Below are 17,301 nucleotides of genomic sequence, written 5' to 3'. Positions count from 1 at the left end.
GCGAGTAGATGGCCCGGCATTCAAGCAATCAATCATTCTTTCTATCGGAGACTATACTCTACCCCGAACCAGCAGCCTTCGCGCCAAGCAAGACCGCCCTTGTCCTGGATCGAGAGCTGGATGCTTACCTTATTATTATGAAATGAAAAGGAGAAAGAGCTTTTTTTATAGGTGTTGAGGTGAGTAAAAGGGGGTTTGCTGGCTTGCTCGTGCAATCAAGGAAAAATCCCTTCGCCTTCTTTTTTCAAAATGAAAAAGTATACCGAACGTCAAATGAAAAACAAAACGCATAAAAGCATCACTTCGAATAATTGACAGTTAAGTCATTTCTGTATAATCTCCTACTGACAATGACATTTACGCCACCAAAATCATGATGTTGACAATATATATTTGATTTAAAATCTAATAATCCTATATTATGAATGCTTTTATTTTTCACTGCATTTCAATTTTTATGCTAATCTTCTACTATTAGAATGGTTTTCCTCTGTATGGAAGCCTTTCAAGATAAATAAAACATACAAAGGAAAAAAAAAACAATGAGTTGGCAAAACTTAAATTACATTATCACGAACAATAAATGAGAACAAGTTAATTATGGGGTTTTATAACAATTTTTCTATCCATAAACTGACACTACAACACAAATCATTTAATGCAACTGTTTTTAATTAAAGTCGCCTAGATCCGCAAGAATAATAAACATCGGGACAAATCTTTTCCAGTTGAAAATTTTGGTTCCAAGGTGACCACCCATAATAGCGGGACAAACAAATTTAAAGAGGGGAGATATTTTTAATATTTTATTATAGTGTTCAAAGTCTACCATAATTTAACCCTCCAAAATGCTGTGTGAAAACAGAGAAGCATTATGAGACATGATGATGAAAATATTACTAACATTTTTTAAACAATATAGTAATATGCAAGCTAGATGTGTATAATGTTTAACATGAGAGCTCAATGCACTAAACATCCCGAATTCACGTAGTTGTTTTACAGCAAAATTTATAGACATTTGTGTGATTACAAATTATCTCACTAAGAGTGACACGGAAAATAGGAAATGGAGTATAAAAAACACTATACATTTTTGGGCAAAGTAATTAAACACCATACCAATGCTATTTTTGTTTTCTGATATAGAACTCCACACAGTAATTCAACTTCCCATTTAGTAATATAGTTTGATTTTATAACATAAATTACTTCCTTCGATTCTATTTGTACTTGTTATGTTTGCCAATAATAGTTATATCAAGATACTTGTCATTTCAAAAAATAATTGTAGTATGGTTCATGTGAATTGTCATGTGTCCGGATTTTTTCAAATAAAAGAGAATGCATTACATACAACATTGAGATGTATTTCTCAAACTAATAAGTGACAATTTAGATATGAAACTCACACTCTTAATAGTTAGAAAATGAAACTAAAAAAAGGGATAGTTTAGGTGTATTATTTATACTTTATCTCAACAATATATATTAATAATGACTTTGATATAACAATTCCAGTATCACTATTTATTGCATAACAAGTCAACCAAAAACTCCCAATGTCATCAATTACTTGTAACAATCATATTTTGTCGTTTTCATAAAATTTTGTCTTGGTTTACTCATTCAATAGATCTGGTCCTTCAATGTTTGTCAGTGGAACGGCTGGGTTAAAACAAAATAAAGCCATACTATAAATTGATTTATGCACTGCTAACTAGGCTTAATTAGCACAAAAAATAAAGCCATAATATAATCTTCTCATTCATGTGAGTTCGTGTTAATGTACTAATTTTAATCAGAATCGGAATCCGAATTTCCCTCTTTTTCCAGTGAACCAGAATTATGCATTCGCCGGTTGTGCTGGCAATCCAAAAATGAAAATAAAAAGAGAGAAGGATGAAGGTAAACAACGATCATGGGCTATATAAGATTTCATGTAGTATCATCTATGCACAGGAGGTGTTCCAATGTCTTACTGTTTACGGTCCACGGTCTACAGAAATATGGCTGCTCTATAGTAAAGCAAATATTTATAAAGAAATACTGGCAAAATGAATTAGGCTTACCTAAAACAGGAGTAAAAAAGGGTAAAAGAAGCAATTTACAAACAAGTTGTAGGTCACATGTTATACTCTGGTTTTCCCATTTTGTGCATAATATGCCTTATCCGCATTGGCTAATCGATCCTGAAACATTGTCCACTCATTTCTGCACCTCACTCTTACCTACAAAAAGGAAACAAGTAACTAAGATGTGACGAAACAAATGGGGAATGATATTTGTCAAACTAGATTTGCTTACCCCTTCCCAAGGGGCTTTACCATTCTCCGAGCTACCCTGTATGTTATCATGTGACAGAAATTGCATCAAGAAAAAACTTAAGAAATGATAACAAGTCATACGAAATACAAGGGAGCAATGAGTTATAGTTACAGAAAACAGCCTTGGAATATATATCCACCATATAGGGAAGCAAAACCAGCTTTAGCTCTAACGAGACATAAAGCATGTCACAAAGTGGCATTCTTGTTTCTCAGTAAGCCAATAATCTCCTTCCTACCTAGAACTCTAAAGAGACAAAGGATACTAAGTTCAGTCATCCTATGAAGCTGCCGCCTTCAGAGGACTCTTCAAGCTAGAGTGGTAGGTTCTTAGATCTATCAAACCTTTAACAGCAAAATCATAACTGCAATGGTCTTTTTTTTCTTTTATTTTTTTGGGGGGTGGGGAGGTATGCAGAACAATCCAACGACAAATATAACTTCTTTATCTGTTTCTTGTCCGTTCTGCAATATACTCTAAAACTAACATAGGCACTTGCCACAACAAAATTTAACATGGAATAGTAGTAAAAATTTCAGCTATTATTTTCTGGAAATGGACATTTACTAACCTGACTTCCAAGGGAAGGAATAACTTGATGCACTATCCATTGTGAATCCACTACACCAATTTTTTCATGCGCAGGCTGCATAAACAAATAAAAAGTAACTAGGTTTTGCTAAATGGTCCAGCATACTTCAAATTAACAAAACGTCTACAATGCTAAAGAGGATGGGTTTCAAGGTTCATAATGTTATCAAAGTCTAAAGGGGCAGCCACCTTTATCATGGTGCAAGTCCTCTTTCACTTTAATATTAACAGATACACCAATGGAAACTACTGACCTCTACACATCTTCTGAGAGCGAAATCCAATCCCCATCCATGCACCAAATCATTCTATAAGAAAACATCAAACGAAAGCAGAGCTGTCACTATAATAGCACGTGTATTTATTAATGCACTCATGACCACTGTAAATGCATTCTTGAAAGGATTACAATGAATACATATCCCAATTGAAAGAACTACCTGAATCAAATGCCAAACACATCGCCATGCTTCTCGAGAAAATACAGGAGCCATTATTTCCACAAAACTGAAAAAACAAGGAAAAAGATGAGTTGCAGGCCAATGTTAAAAGTACCAGGTGGTGCACTTGTGTACAGGCCTTCTACAAATCAATTTCCAAAAATTGTTGTGTATAGATAACTCAAAATAATACTTGCTGACTAGAAATTGCCTGAGTATTAATTTACGAGAGGTTTATTTGCTCAATCATAAGTTTTTAGGAAGAAAACATGTACAGAAGATGTCAATTCAACATCTTGCTAAGTTAACGACAATACATTAATGGCATGCAGTTCTACTCATAACATACAAAAATTTCTCCAATCTTCCTTTGTCTACCAAAATTGTCATTTCCTTGCTTCTAAAAATTGAAAGAGTGATTTCTACAGTCTTGAATTAGCGCCTATATCCCAAGTTTCTGCAGTCATGCCTAAAAATATAAACATACATGATACAGCATAAACCCTTGAATTCTTCCACAGACATACAGAAGGTGTCAATTCAACATCTTGCTAATGCAAACAACAATACCTTACTGGAATGCATTTCAACTCATAACATACAAATACTTCCCCCATCTTCCTTGTCTACACAAAAAGTTGTTTTCTTGCTTCTGAAAATTAAAAGAATGATTTCTACAGTCTGAATTATCAATCAACAGCGCCTAAGTCCATTAAATATGTACATATATGTGTTGGTGGATGGATAAGTATAGATTGTGTCCAGCTTGCACATTTTAAAATCTGTGTGTGTGTGTGTGTGTGTGTGTGTGAGTGTGTGTGTGTGTGTGTGTGTGTGAGTGTGTGTGTGTGTGTGTGTGTGTGAGTGTGTGTGTGTGTGTGTGTGTGTGAGTGTGTGTGTGTGTGTGTGTGTGTGAGTGTGTGTGTGTGTGTGTGTGTGTGAGTGTGTGTGTGTGTGTGTGTGTGTGAGAGAGAGAGAGAGAGAGAGAGAGAGAGAGTACGCTGCACAAGGAGGTAACCGTTGATCACTGCACCAGCCTGGTTTCTCCTCTGTACTCCTGTTTAAGGCCACCAACAATTCTAAATATGCATGAACACGAGCTAATCTATAGAGATATTCAATCCTAACTATTGGGCCCCAGAGATGGGGACTGTCAGAGAAAGAGGGAGACAGCAACACGAGGGACTTACTTGTGAACTTCTCTATCACCTCTCCTCTTTGTCATCTGCCATGTTAGACCATTGTTGGGTTCAAGACCTGGCTGAGAGATCTCTAGTCCATGTTTCTTAACTAGCTGAATATACCTGTCATATTCAGGTGCCTAGATTAGGTGGAAACAAAAGTGACGAGAGGAATCTTTCACTCTTAAGAATGAGAAGTTATTGAAAAACAACCAGAAAGAAACACCTACTTCTCTGCATTGAAATGTTCAACCCCCAGATCTTCGTCCCAGATAAATATATAATCATAGGCAGCTACGACATCAGGATGCAAAAACCTCTTTGCATACCACCTGTTAAAGGAGATAGAAAAACCCACAAAAGATTATGGAACTACAAAAAAAAAATACTAGACTAAAATCCTATTTAACACCTTCCCTTCATCTTATTATCACAAACTCAAAGAAGGGTGTTATACATGCTAAAGGGCAGCCAGCATTGGTAAAAGTTCTCAGGCATATTTTTTTTTTGACAAAGGTAACAAGTTTGTATATAAATCTTCAGCACAAAGGCTGGGATCCCAAAAATTTATATCACAGAGCTACATACAACTGAGTAGGCTCAGCAACCCAAAAAAAGAAAACCTATCTGTAGGTCCTATCTCATCTGACATTCTCAGGCATATTTCTTTTGATTTTTTTTATTTTTTATTTTTTTTTATAACCAAGAAATCCGTCTGTGACCTGCCCTTTGGACCTATCACAGCCTTCTAAACTCGGTGGATAATGGGCCCGCCCCTCTACCCTTCTCCACTTAAATACCAGGCTTCGCTTTGCATAATTCTTTTGATTCTTGCATCATTAATGGGATTTAGAATCCCAAAGGTTGTTGCATAAACTAGAAAGTCTTACCATTTTGTCTGCTTCCTAATACTGATATGAACTGCACGCTTGGACCATTCGAACTGATCCCATTCACTCGTTCGACCATCGTAATGAAAAAGCAAAATTTGAAAATCCTCTGAAAACTAACCAACATACATAAAAATTCAGTGTGGATACAACATAAAAAGAAAATGATAATGATGTATGATATCACATCCAATGGATCAGGTTCTTTTTGTAACCTTTTTAACGCAGGCATCAATGTTGTTCTTTTGATCCAAACCAACTGTAAATGTCACCAAATACTTTGGCTTATTCCTCAGATCCTGAAATTCCACCACATTTAAAAGGCTAAACAGAAAAAAAAAGAACAGGAAAAAAGACTCCAAATCTTACAAAGACTAATATTTTATGCAATTAGAGAGTTGTCCTCCTATCTGTTAACAGCTTTCCAGAAAAGGATATTCATACTGAACTTCTAACGAAGAGTTCTTAAATCATTCACATTATTAAATCATCCACATTAAACTTTAAAGTATATCAGATGTAAAACTGGTCATTTCCCTGTGACATAATACGGAGCCGGAAGCAGATGAAGTGGACATGTAACCATTTTTATAAATATTTTGTATTTTGTTTGATAACATGGACATGTGACTATATGATCAATAGCAGCTCAGGATTGGCAGAATAATTGTAGGTATCATAAACCCTACACTGACCAGACATTCTTTTCTTTTTGGACAAATAAGACTAATTCAATGACTACAAGCTACTCTTTGCATCATACCTCACTTGGCTCACCCCACAACCTTCGTAGATAGAAATCTGATTCGGCGACCACGATCCCTGGTGGTAAAGACTCTGCACCACGAGGATTTGTCGGAACATATATCTAAGACACAAAATCAACATCATCAGTAATTGAATATGAACTTCACGATGCTCTGGATGCCACATCTACTCTGCAATTAGAACATATATCTTAGACCATTTCTAAATGGAAAATATCATGCAATTATGTCTGCATTTTTTTGTAAAGTTGGAAGAATCACTAAATTAGCTAAGCTCGTAACAAAACCAATAAATAGAGCCGATTCGGCAACTTCAGATTAGCAGTGCATACAATTGTAACAATGTGCCACTAATCAGTAGTGCACATTATTTTCAATGATATTACTTTTTAAAATTCAATTTACATGACACAAAAATCAACTTTGACAGTCAAGATACATAGATGACAATTTTCTTGAACACTTTTGTAAACAATCGATGATCTGAAAGGTAGCGTTCAATAGCTCTTTTGTATTGTGTTTTTAATTTGGTTAGTATTTTCGGTATAGTTTCTGAATCTTCATATATTATTAGTACATATTGAGTTCACTAGCATAACTCCAATCTAAAGTTGCCTAAGTTGGTTCACAAAAAGCAAATTGTGTTGCATATAATTGCATACAGTAAGTTTTATCCATCTTGACCATCAAGCAACTAATGATAAAAAACAAAGTCCCTAATGTTCTTTGAGCATTAGCAAGTGCATTTTTCATTGAAGTGTATCAGAAAATAAGGGCACGGAATGGGACAAGGCGAGAAAGAAAAAGGTACAAGGGCCCCACTCCCCATTTAAGTTCATCTCATGCCAACAATATAATAAATAAAATCAGAAGTAGAATTTCTCCATATTTCTTACTGGCATAAGAATCTAGTAGGACTATAAGACTTCTAGAAAGTATGGGACCTAAAATAAACGTATTAACATCACTAAATTATATTTTCGATTAATTGGTATCACCTATGTAACTTATTTTCCTCTAAAATGAGTCTCAATATGTGTGACTCATCTTGTGAATAAAAAAATGAGAGACTTTCTTAATTGGTATTTGCACTTTGTTGGTTTCACCAAATATTTTACTTGGCAACCACTAAATGCAACAAAAATGCAGATGAATCTATCCATAAGGAAAGATTGTTTTGCTGGTCAAACTGACACCATTAGTAGTTAAAATGTGTTAAAAGCTTCTTTTAACACCTTTTTCATAAGCATACAAGTGAATCAACATAGTGAAGCTGCAGGGAATAATACATAATTTAAAGGACTTGAAGTGAATAATAAGTACCTTAGGTGTTAAAGGGATACTGCCAAGATTTTCAGGAAAACTACGTCCACTAAGTCTTTGATGATCATCATTGAAGGCTACATCAAGAGACGATATAATGCTCGAAGGAAAAGAAATCTGCAAAGGACCCCCAAGATTATACTGAATGACAGGGGCATATTACTCTCCACCAGGGAGACCATTCAAAAGTAGGGCCGACGTACCTTTGCTAGAGAAACAGATGGAAACGAAATGCCAATGAAATATCCAAATACCATTCCCATGATTGTTGTTATTATTAGCCTGACACTGTCATTTGATCTTTTGAAAACCCCAGTGAACCTTAAATAACAAAGAGGGTATTTTGTAAGCTAATAATGTAAATAAAACCAAGAGATAGGGCAACTAAAACTTGGTAAAATTTATTACAACGGCACGTCTTTTGGTCTACAAACCTGCGGTGAGAGGTTACCATTGTGATAATAGTTGCTCAACTCAAAGGTCATGCACTAGGCAGAAACCAATTCCTTGAGCAACCCCAGAAATGAATATAGCATCATCCACTTTCAAAAGAGCAAACTTGACATGCTGAAAGAATAAAACTATATTACTCGGGGGCGGTATATACAATCCATACCTACATACTATACTAAAATTTTATCCCACAAAAGTTTTGATAAACTGTCCGCAATTTCAACTGTGAAAGTTTATTATCAACTGCAGAATTACAGAAAGTCAAAAATTTACTGAAAAAGAAAGACCAATTTAACAGTTGTTTAACTTGTATTTCAGTTTAAGAAACTGTTATAACTTCAACTTATGAATCTTACTAATTTCTGAGCAAATGGGTACACAAATCTTACTTGAACTATTGATCTGGGCTATAAAAAAAACCCTAATACCTTTAATTAATCAACAATATTTTAAACTCGCGAGTAGAACATCAAAAATGCTGCTTGGAATCAATGTGAAAACTCAATACCCAAATCAAAACCCAAAATTTTGCAGAAAACTATTAAACTGTAGTTCATTTTGTCAAAAAAAGGAACTATAACAAGAGATCAAATCCCGAATATAAAGCCCTAAAATTCAACCAAATTAAGTGCGTTTCACTGCAAAACGCAGCATGTAAAAGATCACAATTGATGAACAGATGAAGAAAAAGTGGGTTTTGAGAGTCTTACAGGTTTTCCCGAGCGAAAATAGAGAGAGATTTCCTTGGTGAGAGATGGGTATCGAATTTCAATGTTTGGTTATATTGTGGGACGAAATGTCAAATATTGAAAAGTATTGTTCCCCAGAGGCCAGAAAGAAGATTTGTGTAATCACTCCGTACCATATTGTCCCTTCCCATACTATATATAATTAAAATTTTACAAATTTAATCCACATATATTTATATTATTGATGAACATCATTTATTAATCAAAAAGTTCATTTTAATTATCCTAAAATGGTAAGAAATCATTTTTCAAAGAATAGAGACTTGTTCCTTGTTTGGATGGTTTATATTGTTAATTCAGATATAGTGTTTATTTAACTGTTACTTAAATTTTATTGTACCGCATGATTTAGGTCCACCGTTACTAAAGACATAAAGTCTTATTTGAATCAGTTTAGTGTAATTGCGTTATTATCTTAATATTTTTAATTTATTATTTAATAAACTTTTTTTATCCTTTATCCTACTTTTAATAGTAGCTCTACTTCAAACCTTAATGACTTATTATTATTCAAATTATTAACGTGTGACATTATATAATGAGAAAGAATAATATAGTACATTCGAATGTTATATTATAATTAATACAACATTATACTATAATATAACATAATATAATATAGGCATAATACATAAACATGACCCTTAATTTGGCGTCAGCTGGCAACTATGACCTTTAACTTTTGATGTGCACAAGTATGCACTTAAATTTGTAAAGTTGAATAAATAAACACATCCGTCCTATATGACACCCTACATGAAAATTTTGTGTCGACCTACATGGCGTCCTACATGTATCATGTTATGTAGGACACGTGTGTCTACTTATTCAATTTTATACAAGTTTAAGTGTCTACTTGTGCATACTCAAAGTTGGAGGGCATAATTATTCGCTGAAGCTAAGTTAAGGGTCATGTTTATGTATTATGTTATTATGCTGAAACAATAAGTAATAACTATCCAAACAAGAGAGCGGGTAAATAGTCTTTAATTGCTATGGAAGATTTCTATAATAATATACTTGAATTTTTCAGTTAAAGAATGGAGACACACTGCCTACATATATAACTGATGGGTTACCAACAATTGATATATATATATATATATATCAAGACGTTGCTCCATATAAATCTCATGACGAATTTGAGATACAATATGATTAACTGTATTTTCACTGTTGAATTTGAATTTTCCTCTTCTTTTTTTCTTGATTAGATTGAAAACTTTGATAAAGTGAATATAAGCTTTTAAATTTCGAATTCAAAAAAATATAGTTATTTTAATTATTAAAATATGGGTTCTCTTTTGATGTGGTATTGTGTAACACCAACATGTGTAAAGTTTGATGATAATGTCCCCACGTGGTGGCCACAAAAGTTGCATGTCTGCTTTCTTAAAACAGCCTGTGATCCATCACTTTATAGTCATTCATCCTATGATTTGAAAAAAATATATATATACTATATAGTACAAAAGAAAGAAAACGAATTATGGATAAATTAAGTGCTCGATATAGATGAAAACATAATTGCTTCATAAACTTTTAACTTTGTGATCTTTTTAAATGATTTGTCTTACATTTGTTGTTAGTAAATATGTTCCCAATGCAAGGTGTGTTAGTAAAATATGTTCCCAATGCAAGGTGTCTTGATATAAACACAAGGCTTAATATATAAATAGTTTTTAAATGTGTAGGCAAATCGTATTTAGAGATTTGAATTATGATTTATTTGTATTTATTCACTTGAATACATAATATAGTAGTATTGTCCTAATGGATATTCAAATTTTGGAAAAAGTTTTGAGTGTATTTTCAAATATCTATTAGGAAATTAAGTCAATTATGTTAAATTATATGCACATCAGCCATTCAGCCTCAATCAGAACATGCATTAAGTTTTACATCTTACTTAGGGTTAATGTGTATAATTTTTATTTTTTAAAGAAAAGTGATAAATTTTAAGTAATTAATTTATTTAGGTAATAGGCACTTAAAAATCCGGGCAATTATTTTTTTTCAAAATCTTAACCAAAAGTGTTTAACAAAAACATGACATAATTGATATCTTTGCCTTAAGTGCATACCAGGAAACTCATTCCTCTCATGAATTCCATGACACAAAATCTTACTTTTATCATGTGTTTAATTGAAATAAATCATATTTTAAATAATCAAATAAAACTTTCTAACAAATTTTAGAAGTTGCTTATGTATTAAGCGTAAACATAAAGTTGAAAGGTTAAGTAGAGTGCACAACCACTACCTGTCCAATATTGTTAGCATAAATTGATTGAAATCAATATTTCAAGAACTCACGCAACAATCAACATATAGGGATTAAATAAGCTAAACCATGCCACTCTTGATCCTACAAAAATTACCGTAGTATTTCGTGAAGTCTTCCATATTCTCTTTTTTGTTTCTTATTCATATTTGTTGTGTTATATTGCTTCACCCTTAGTCAGAGGTCTCGGGTTCTAGTCTTAGGTGTGAAGAAAATCCTGTTGGGAGCGCCACTTCCGAATGGATCCTGCAGTGCCCGATTCAGATTTAGTCAAAGCTCCAATGTGAACTTCGAACACCGGATGGGAAAACAAAAAAAATACTTAATACTTCCTCCGTTCCTTTTAAACCATGCTTCAAAATCAAGTTAGAAAAAGATTAAGTGTTGTCCTAATGAAATGGCGGATAGTTTAGTATAACATTCATTCATGACCGTGTCTTAAGTAAGTTTACCATTCTACCCTTATTTAATTTCTTTTTAAAGTCAACTTTTCAATAAATGATACTCCAAATAAATTCATCTTTTATTTTTAATTTTTTTGTTGAGATTTCTTTTTCAAAATCAGATTTTATAGAGTAATGCAATTGTGAGAGTAATTAATCAATGTATAGTAATTACACTGAGCATTAATTACTTATTAGAACTATCAAAGGTATAATTGTAAAAATATTGTAATTTATATTTTATTTTAATGAAATAACAAGTATTATGGATCAACTATTTATAGTAATAATAACATATAACCTCATACGATCTGTTTATTGTCTAGCACTTGATTTATTATCCTTGCTTACTATTTTCATTTTAATATAATATAACAAGTCGAATAAAACAAGCTGTTTAGTTTGTTGGTCGGGTCTTTTTTATTCAATTGGGGGAGGTATTTATTAGATTAAAAAATGAGTTAAAATGTGTGTGACAGTTGCATGGAGTGATTCTTGGACATGCCAACTGAACAAATGTCTACTATTTTATCAGAAAATTACCTTCTTTATCGAAGAAAATTGAAATTCAGAAGAAAAAAAATAAGTTTTTGAGATAATAACTATCAGTATATGATCATATGAGTAATCAATTCGAATTTCTGGCCATTATGACTTTTTTGTTACTAAGTTGAGAGTCTCATAAATTCCGGCATTGCTTTTTTATCACATGATTTTATTGCTGCTTTGGCTATTTTTGCACGATTTCTTATTTCGATTCTCTTCATTGTCTTCTTCTTTATATCGATATTTGTTGCACTTGAATTGAGAATCTTTCGAAAACAACCTATTTACCTTCATGAAGTAGTGATAAGGTCTGCGTACCGTCTGTCCTCCCTAGACCTCACTTGTGAGATATCACTGGATATATCGTTCGTTGCTTTTCAAGTTGAATTCAGAGGGTCAAGGAAGAGTGAAAATAAGAAGAGAAGGATACATACAGTCTACAGATAGCCACTCTATACAACTCTTAGTCCTTCCTTAAATGTGTAACAATAAGGAAAAAACTAATCAAATAAACCTTTTATCAATGAAAGAAAAAAAAAATTATGAATTTTTTAGAATCTTGTACAATGTGAAGGTACACCTGTCTCATGGTTAACAGTTACTATCTCCGTTTGATTGCATTTAAGAATATCCTGTCCCAGTTTTGCACCAGCTGCCTTTAAGCCTTTTAGAGAAACAGGCTGATTAAAGAGGTTTAATGAAGGCAATCTTGTAGCTGCAGGCATTTTCCCATTAGGCAGAAAGTTTTTAAAGTCTTGTTTTAGCAATGGCACCTCAAAATCAGCCTTGTTATGTTTGATCACATTTTCTTTAGCTGCAATATGTGCTCCTGGTTCCATATGATTAGTCGAAAAGCTTGTTTGATTTGGGAAATTCGGATAAAGTGTAACGTACCCTCTTAAGTACATCATGTCTATCAAGAACTTCTTCCAAGATGCTTGCCAACCATTGGTTCTTGATCTTGGTATTTGAACGGGGTTCTGCTTCGCGTCTTCTGTGAATCTCATGTTCATGTAAACGTAGAATTCCCTCCATTGCTTTGGGAAAAAAACTGCACCCCAACTGCAAGGTAACTGATGGAGATAAGGTGTGTTTGGATGGATGTGTTTGAAGAAATCTGTTGCATTCCATTTAGGCCTTTCTTTTACAACTTCCACTAACCGTGGAGTGTAAAGAGAGATCGAGGAGAGCTCAGGGAGGGATATTTCAGGGTCATAGTGGTAGGATAAGAGAGCATATTTGATCCAAAGGTAATAGTATGGGGAGACTTCAATGTCATCTTCAAGTAAGAGACCAAAATCATCGTCCGATGAGGGGTACCAACTCTCACTAACTGCTCGAATTAGGCCTCCTTGAATGATTCTCCTTCGAAGAATTTTGGGTCCATGAGGCCAATTGAATGAGTTGACAAGCTTTAGAGTTGCCTCATCCACCTTGCTATCCATGTTGAAAGTTATAGGAACTTCTTCACCAATGTAGTATGCATCACTTAGAGACTTGAGAAGCCTTGCAAGTGAATTAGCTCTGGTTTGTGTGATGATATTCACATAAATCTTCATACGGTTCCAATCTGAAGTAACAAAAACGCGTTGTTCAGAAATCTACACAAAACAGAAGGGAAGTATTTAGTGTAAAATACATTAAATTCTTACTTGGCAATGCTGTTGAACGAATATCAGCCATCCAAAGAACCTTTGACACCGATGACTTTGGAAGAAGAACGAGTGTTGAACTATTTGTGTTAGCTTCAGTAGCCATCTTCAGAGCTTTCTTCACGTTAGAGTCTGTATCGGCTACTGTGATTACCAAGCTAGGATTGTGAATCTTGATTAGTCCTTTCATGCTAGCATATACTGCTTGAACAACAGGCACTTCTGAATTTGAATTTCCTGATAAAGCACCAACTCCTAGATCCATAATCTTGAATCTTTTTTCCTTGCATACTGTCTTAGGCCACTTCAAAGCTGCTGCAGCATCTTCACAAGGGCAAAAGTTGCCTCCTGAGACAACGATATAGGCCTTCTTTCCAACAGTTGAACTGAACTTTAGCAGAAGAGGTGCAAGAGCTTTAACTTCATCGACAGAGTGAGCATAGAAAAGTGCATCAATTTTCTGTGGATACATCGATGCCCATTGTGTCACATAACCAGTAGAAAGCGCCCTCCACCACTGATCATCCCGGACTTGAACAACGTCCTTGAAAATTACAGTTGTTTCGGATACATAGGCAAGCCTATGCTCACTGTCACCCCAAGTGTCCTTATCTTTTGAATCAACTGGTAGCACAAATGAAGCAGCATTTCTATACTTCTGAAGCTGATAGCTGCAATTTTTAATGAAATTGAAGTCATTATAAGTTCTTGTAAATTTCCTTTACTTTCATGAAGCAGATTAAAATCTATAAAGAGGACTACTTAAGGATCAAACAAGAGAGACACAGAATATGCAGGACTCAATAGTATAATACTTTTTGCAGAAAAGTTGATCATTAAGAAATCAAACATTATTAGGTGAAGAGTATTTTTTTCTAAAGTGCCTAGAAAAGAATAGACATTCTAATGATCAACTTGCAAAATGCTAATCTGAATCAGATAACAATCTAGTGGTACACTATGTATTATCAAGTGGAGCAGTCCTAGAATATTGACATTTTTTATATTAATATATGCACAAAGTTACATTACTTTATTTAATATACTCATTAACATATGACTAACTCACAAATTTTATTATCCTCCCCTAAATGAACAGATCAATGAACTTTCTGATAGTGTACAAATGATTTACTGTGTGAAATATTTTGGCACAAAAAAGTAAAATCTGTTAGAGTACATACCTTAAGTGCAAGTCTTCCCCTGTCATGAAAGTGAACGGTGTCTCGATAAAGAGTGTCTTGACAAGTTCAGCAGACATAAACCAAGAACTAGAGAGGAAATCCACCTGAACAATTTTGTTCACTGTGATGTTATAGGCAGGATCAGGCAAGTAAAGCCCTGCTTCCTTGGATCGAAACTTCCTGTAGCTCGGAAAACTAGAATCCTTCTGTCTAAAAGGCAAAATCCTACCAATGCTTCCCAAAACAGAATTCTTGTACTTGTCTGTTCCTGCAACATGTGCTAACATTTGCAGCATCTTTTTCCCCGGGATCATGTCATCATCAATGATATATACAAGATCAGCTTCTGTTTGTAAGGCCAATTGGAACCTTCCATAGTACTTGAAATCATAGCTTGAACTGATAAAGCTTATTCTTGAGTCATTATATCTATGCACAGTTCTCTTGAGGGAGTTTTCATTTGGACTTCCAAATGAGAGTACCCAAACATGATGAAATGGGAGGGTCTGGCCAAGCAAAGAGTCAAGCTGAGCACAAAGTGTTTTCCTCTTGAAATGATTCAAAATCACTGTGATTTTTGGCTTGTTTGGACCGCGCAAATCCCATTTGGACTTCATCGCCATCAGTTGAGATAGAGTCTCAGCACCAAAGGACTTGCTTTGAAAATCTAGCACTTCTTGATAAAGCTCTGTCTTCAACTTGATCATGACAGCATCGTTCGACTTCTTCTGTACAAAATCAATCTTTTCATGCTCACAAACTTCAGAAGGACTACTTGGTTGAGTACTTTCAGCTCTAACAACTGAATTAGCTTCCTGATTATAACGACTAACGACATGAGGAGGAATTATGAATTGCTTCCATTGGTGAGCAATTCTTGTAGTCCAACTGAAATCTGGTTTAGACCTTAAATCTATAGAGGGGCTCATGTAATACAGAAGAAATGTAGCATAAACAGCAAACATGAACTGTAAACAAGTTAACAAAGTAACAACCCTTGAAGAACCACCCTTTTGTTGTCTCATCTTAGTTTTGTCACTCAACAATCCTTCTAAAGAATCTCCACTTCTCATATCAAGATTCCCAACTAACCCCATCAAAGTTCATCCACATGAAAACTATCCACCTACAAATATATGAAGTGAAAAACAATTCTTGGAAAAAAGAAAACTCACAATTCAAGAAAATTGTTATACTTACTACAACACATAAATACAAGTAGACTTAAATAAGTGCTTGTTCATTGGATCATGGGCAAGAATAGTAAATATATAGCAGAGACAAGTGTGTGTTAATGCAGCAAAGGTCACATGGGATTAACTCTTAAAAACAAATAATACAAAGCAACGCGTTACCTTAACTATATGGTTAGTGTTCTTATAATTTCCCACTAAGGACACTAATTAAAAGCCGGCTTTGCTGCCAGAAAAGAAGGTTCACCCCTGCATTTTTTGGTACTCTAATATTTTTGGTTAGACTAAATTAATTTACAACATCAGAGTTAAATCCATATTAACTATAGTACTTCACTATTTATATAGACATGATTTATTGTAACGTAAATAGCATAATTTGTTTTTAAAGACACATATATAAAATTTTGGATACCCTTAACTTAAAAATATGGTACTTTTCGATTTTCTTGAATCCCCTCAACAAAATTCTTGCTAACAAAAAGAATATAAACTATCATGATGTCTGAGTCAGCTTTTGCGCACCACGACTAATTATATGTGATACATGCTACTTCCCACCAGCAATAGTTACCAGGTAACAAAAGGAATACATACTATAGGACACAAATATGAAGAAAAAAAAAGTTCTAGGTAGAAATATGCATTTACCTTGAAAGTAAAGAAACAAGAAAGAAATATTAGAAATGAATGGGGGGGAAATAAGATGTGCCTTTAATTTCTTATTCAGCAAATTAAGCTAAAGCAAAGCCTCCAAGGTAAACTAAAAAAAAGTTATAAGTATAAATGAAGAGATTTATATATGTGGGAGAAATTTAAAAAGGGTTGGAAAGGATTGACTTTTTTGGTTTAGTACATGAACATATTGCCTTCTTGCCAAACTCTGTCAATGTAGATATCTTAAGTAACACTAAATTAAGAAAAAAGCTTCTTTAGTTTGTCTAATTCAAAATAAAGCTATACTTATTTGGTCAACGCTGAATATTTTCATACAATTCACATCCTCTCAACTATCATGCTAAAATAAATTACACTCCTAATTAAAGGAATTTAGGTAGAGTTGGAGAATGAACAACTAATTAGTATTAAATTTCAAGTCAGGTGGCTAACTTTTAACAGGCAACCCCATTTTGACTATGCCATTACATATAATGCACATTTGGTGTTGTCCACTTCATCCAAAAGGGGATTTTTTTTCCTTCAAAATTTCACTAGGAATTGAATTCTCTTGAGAGTTTCTAATTAACGTGTAATTAAGATTTCGGAGCATATATATA

General features: G+C 33.9%; 2 protein-coding genes across 2 annotated transcripts; both read right to left on the bottom strand.

Moving 5' to 3' along the window:
- Positions 1 to 1,903: 1,903 nt before the first annotated feature.
- LOC102598936 (uncharacterized) lies at positions 1,904 to 8,811 on the bottom strand. Its single transcript, XM_006365669.2, has 15 exons — positions 8,684 to 8,811; positions 7,955 to 8,087; positions 7,724 to 7,841; positions 7,521 to 7,637; positions 6,194 to 6,298; positions 5,646 to 5,729; positions 5,431 to 5,546; positions 4,771 to 4,872; positions 4,550 to 4,663; positions 4,360 to 4,416; positions 3,360 to 3,426; positions 3,174 to 3,227; positions 2,900 to 2,974; positions 2,308 to 2,343; positions 1,904 to 2,231 (listed from the first exon to the last, which is right to left on the bottom strand). The coding sequence occupies exons 2-15, from the start codon at positions 7,972 to 7,974 to the stop codon at positions 2,133 to 2,135; spliced, it is 1,164 nt and encodes a 387-aa protein (XP_006365731.1). The 5' UTR covers positions 7,975 to 8,087; positions 8,684 to 8,811; the 3' UTR covers positions 1,904 to 2,132.
- A 3,635-nt stretch (positions 8,812 to 12,446) lies between these two features.
- Positions 12,447 to 16,058, bottom strand: LOC102579416 (uncharacterized). The gene is made up of 3 exons (XM_015304569.1): positions 14,832 to 16,058; positions 13,648 to 14,318; positions 12,447 to 13,565 (listed from the first exon to the last, which is right to left on the bottom strand). The coding sequence occupies exons 1-3, from the start codon at positions 15,926 to 15,928 to the stop codon at positions 12,547 to 12,549; spliced, it is 2,787 nt and encodes a 928-aa protein (XP_015160055.1). The 5' UTR covers positions 15,929 to 16,058; the 3' UTR covers positions 12,447 to 12,546.
- Positions 16,059 to 17,301: the final 1,243 nt, after the last annotated feature.

This window comes from Solanum tuberosum, unplaced genomic scaffold (assembly GCF_000226075.1).
Source record: "Solanum tuberosum cultivar DM 1-3 516 R44 unplaced genomic scaffold, SolTub_3.0 scf00575, whole genome shotgun sequence".
Lineage (NCBI taxonomy): Eukaryota > Viridiplantae > Streptophyta > Magnoliopsida > Solanales > Solanaceae > Solanum > Solanum tuberosum.
Note: the sequence above shows the minus strand (reverse complement) of the source record. Positions and strands in the feature narration are given on the sequence as shown.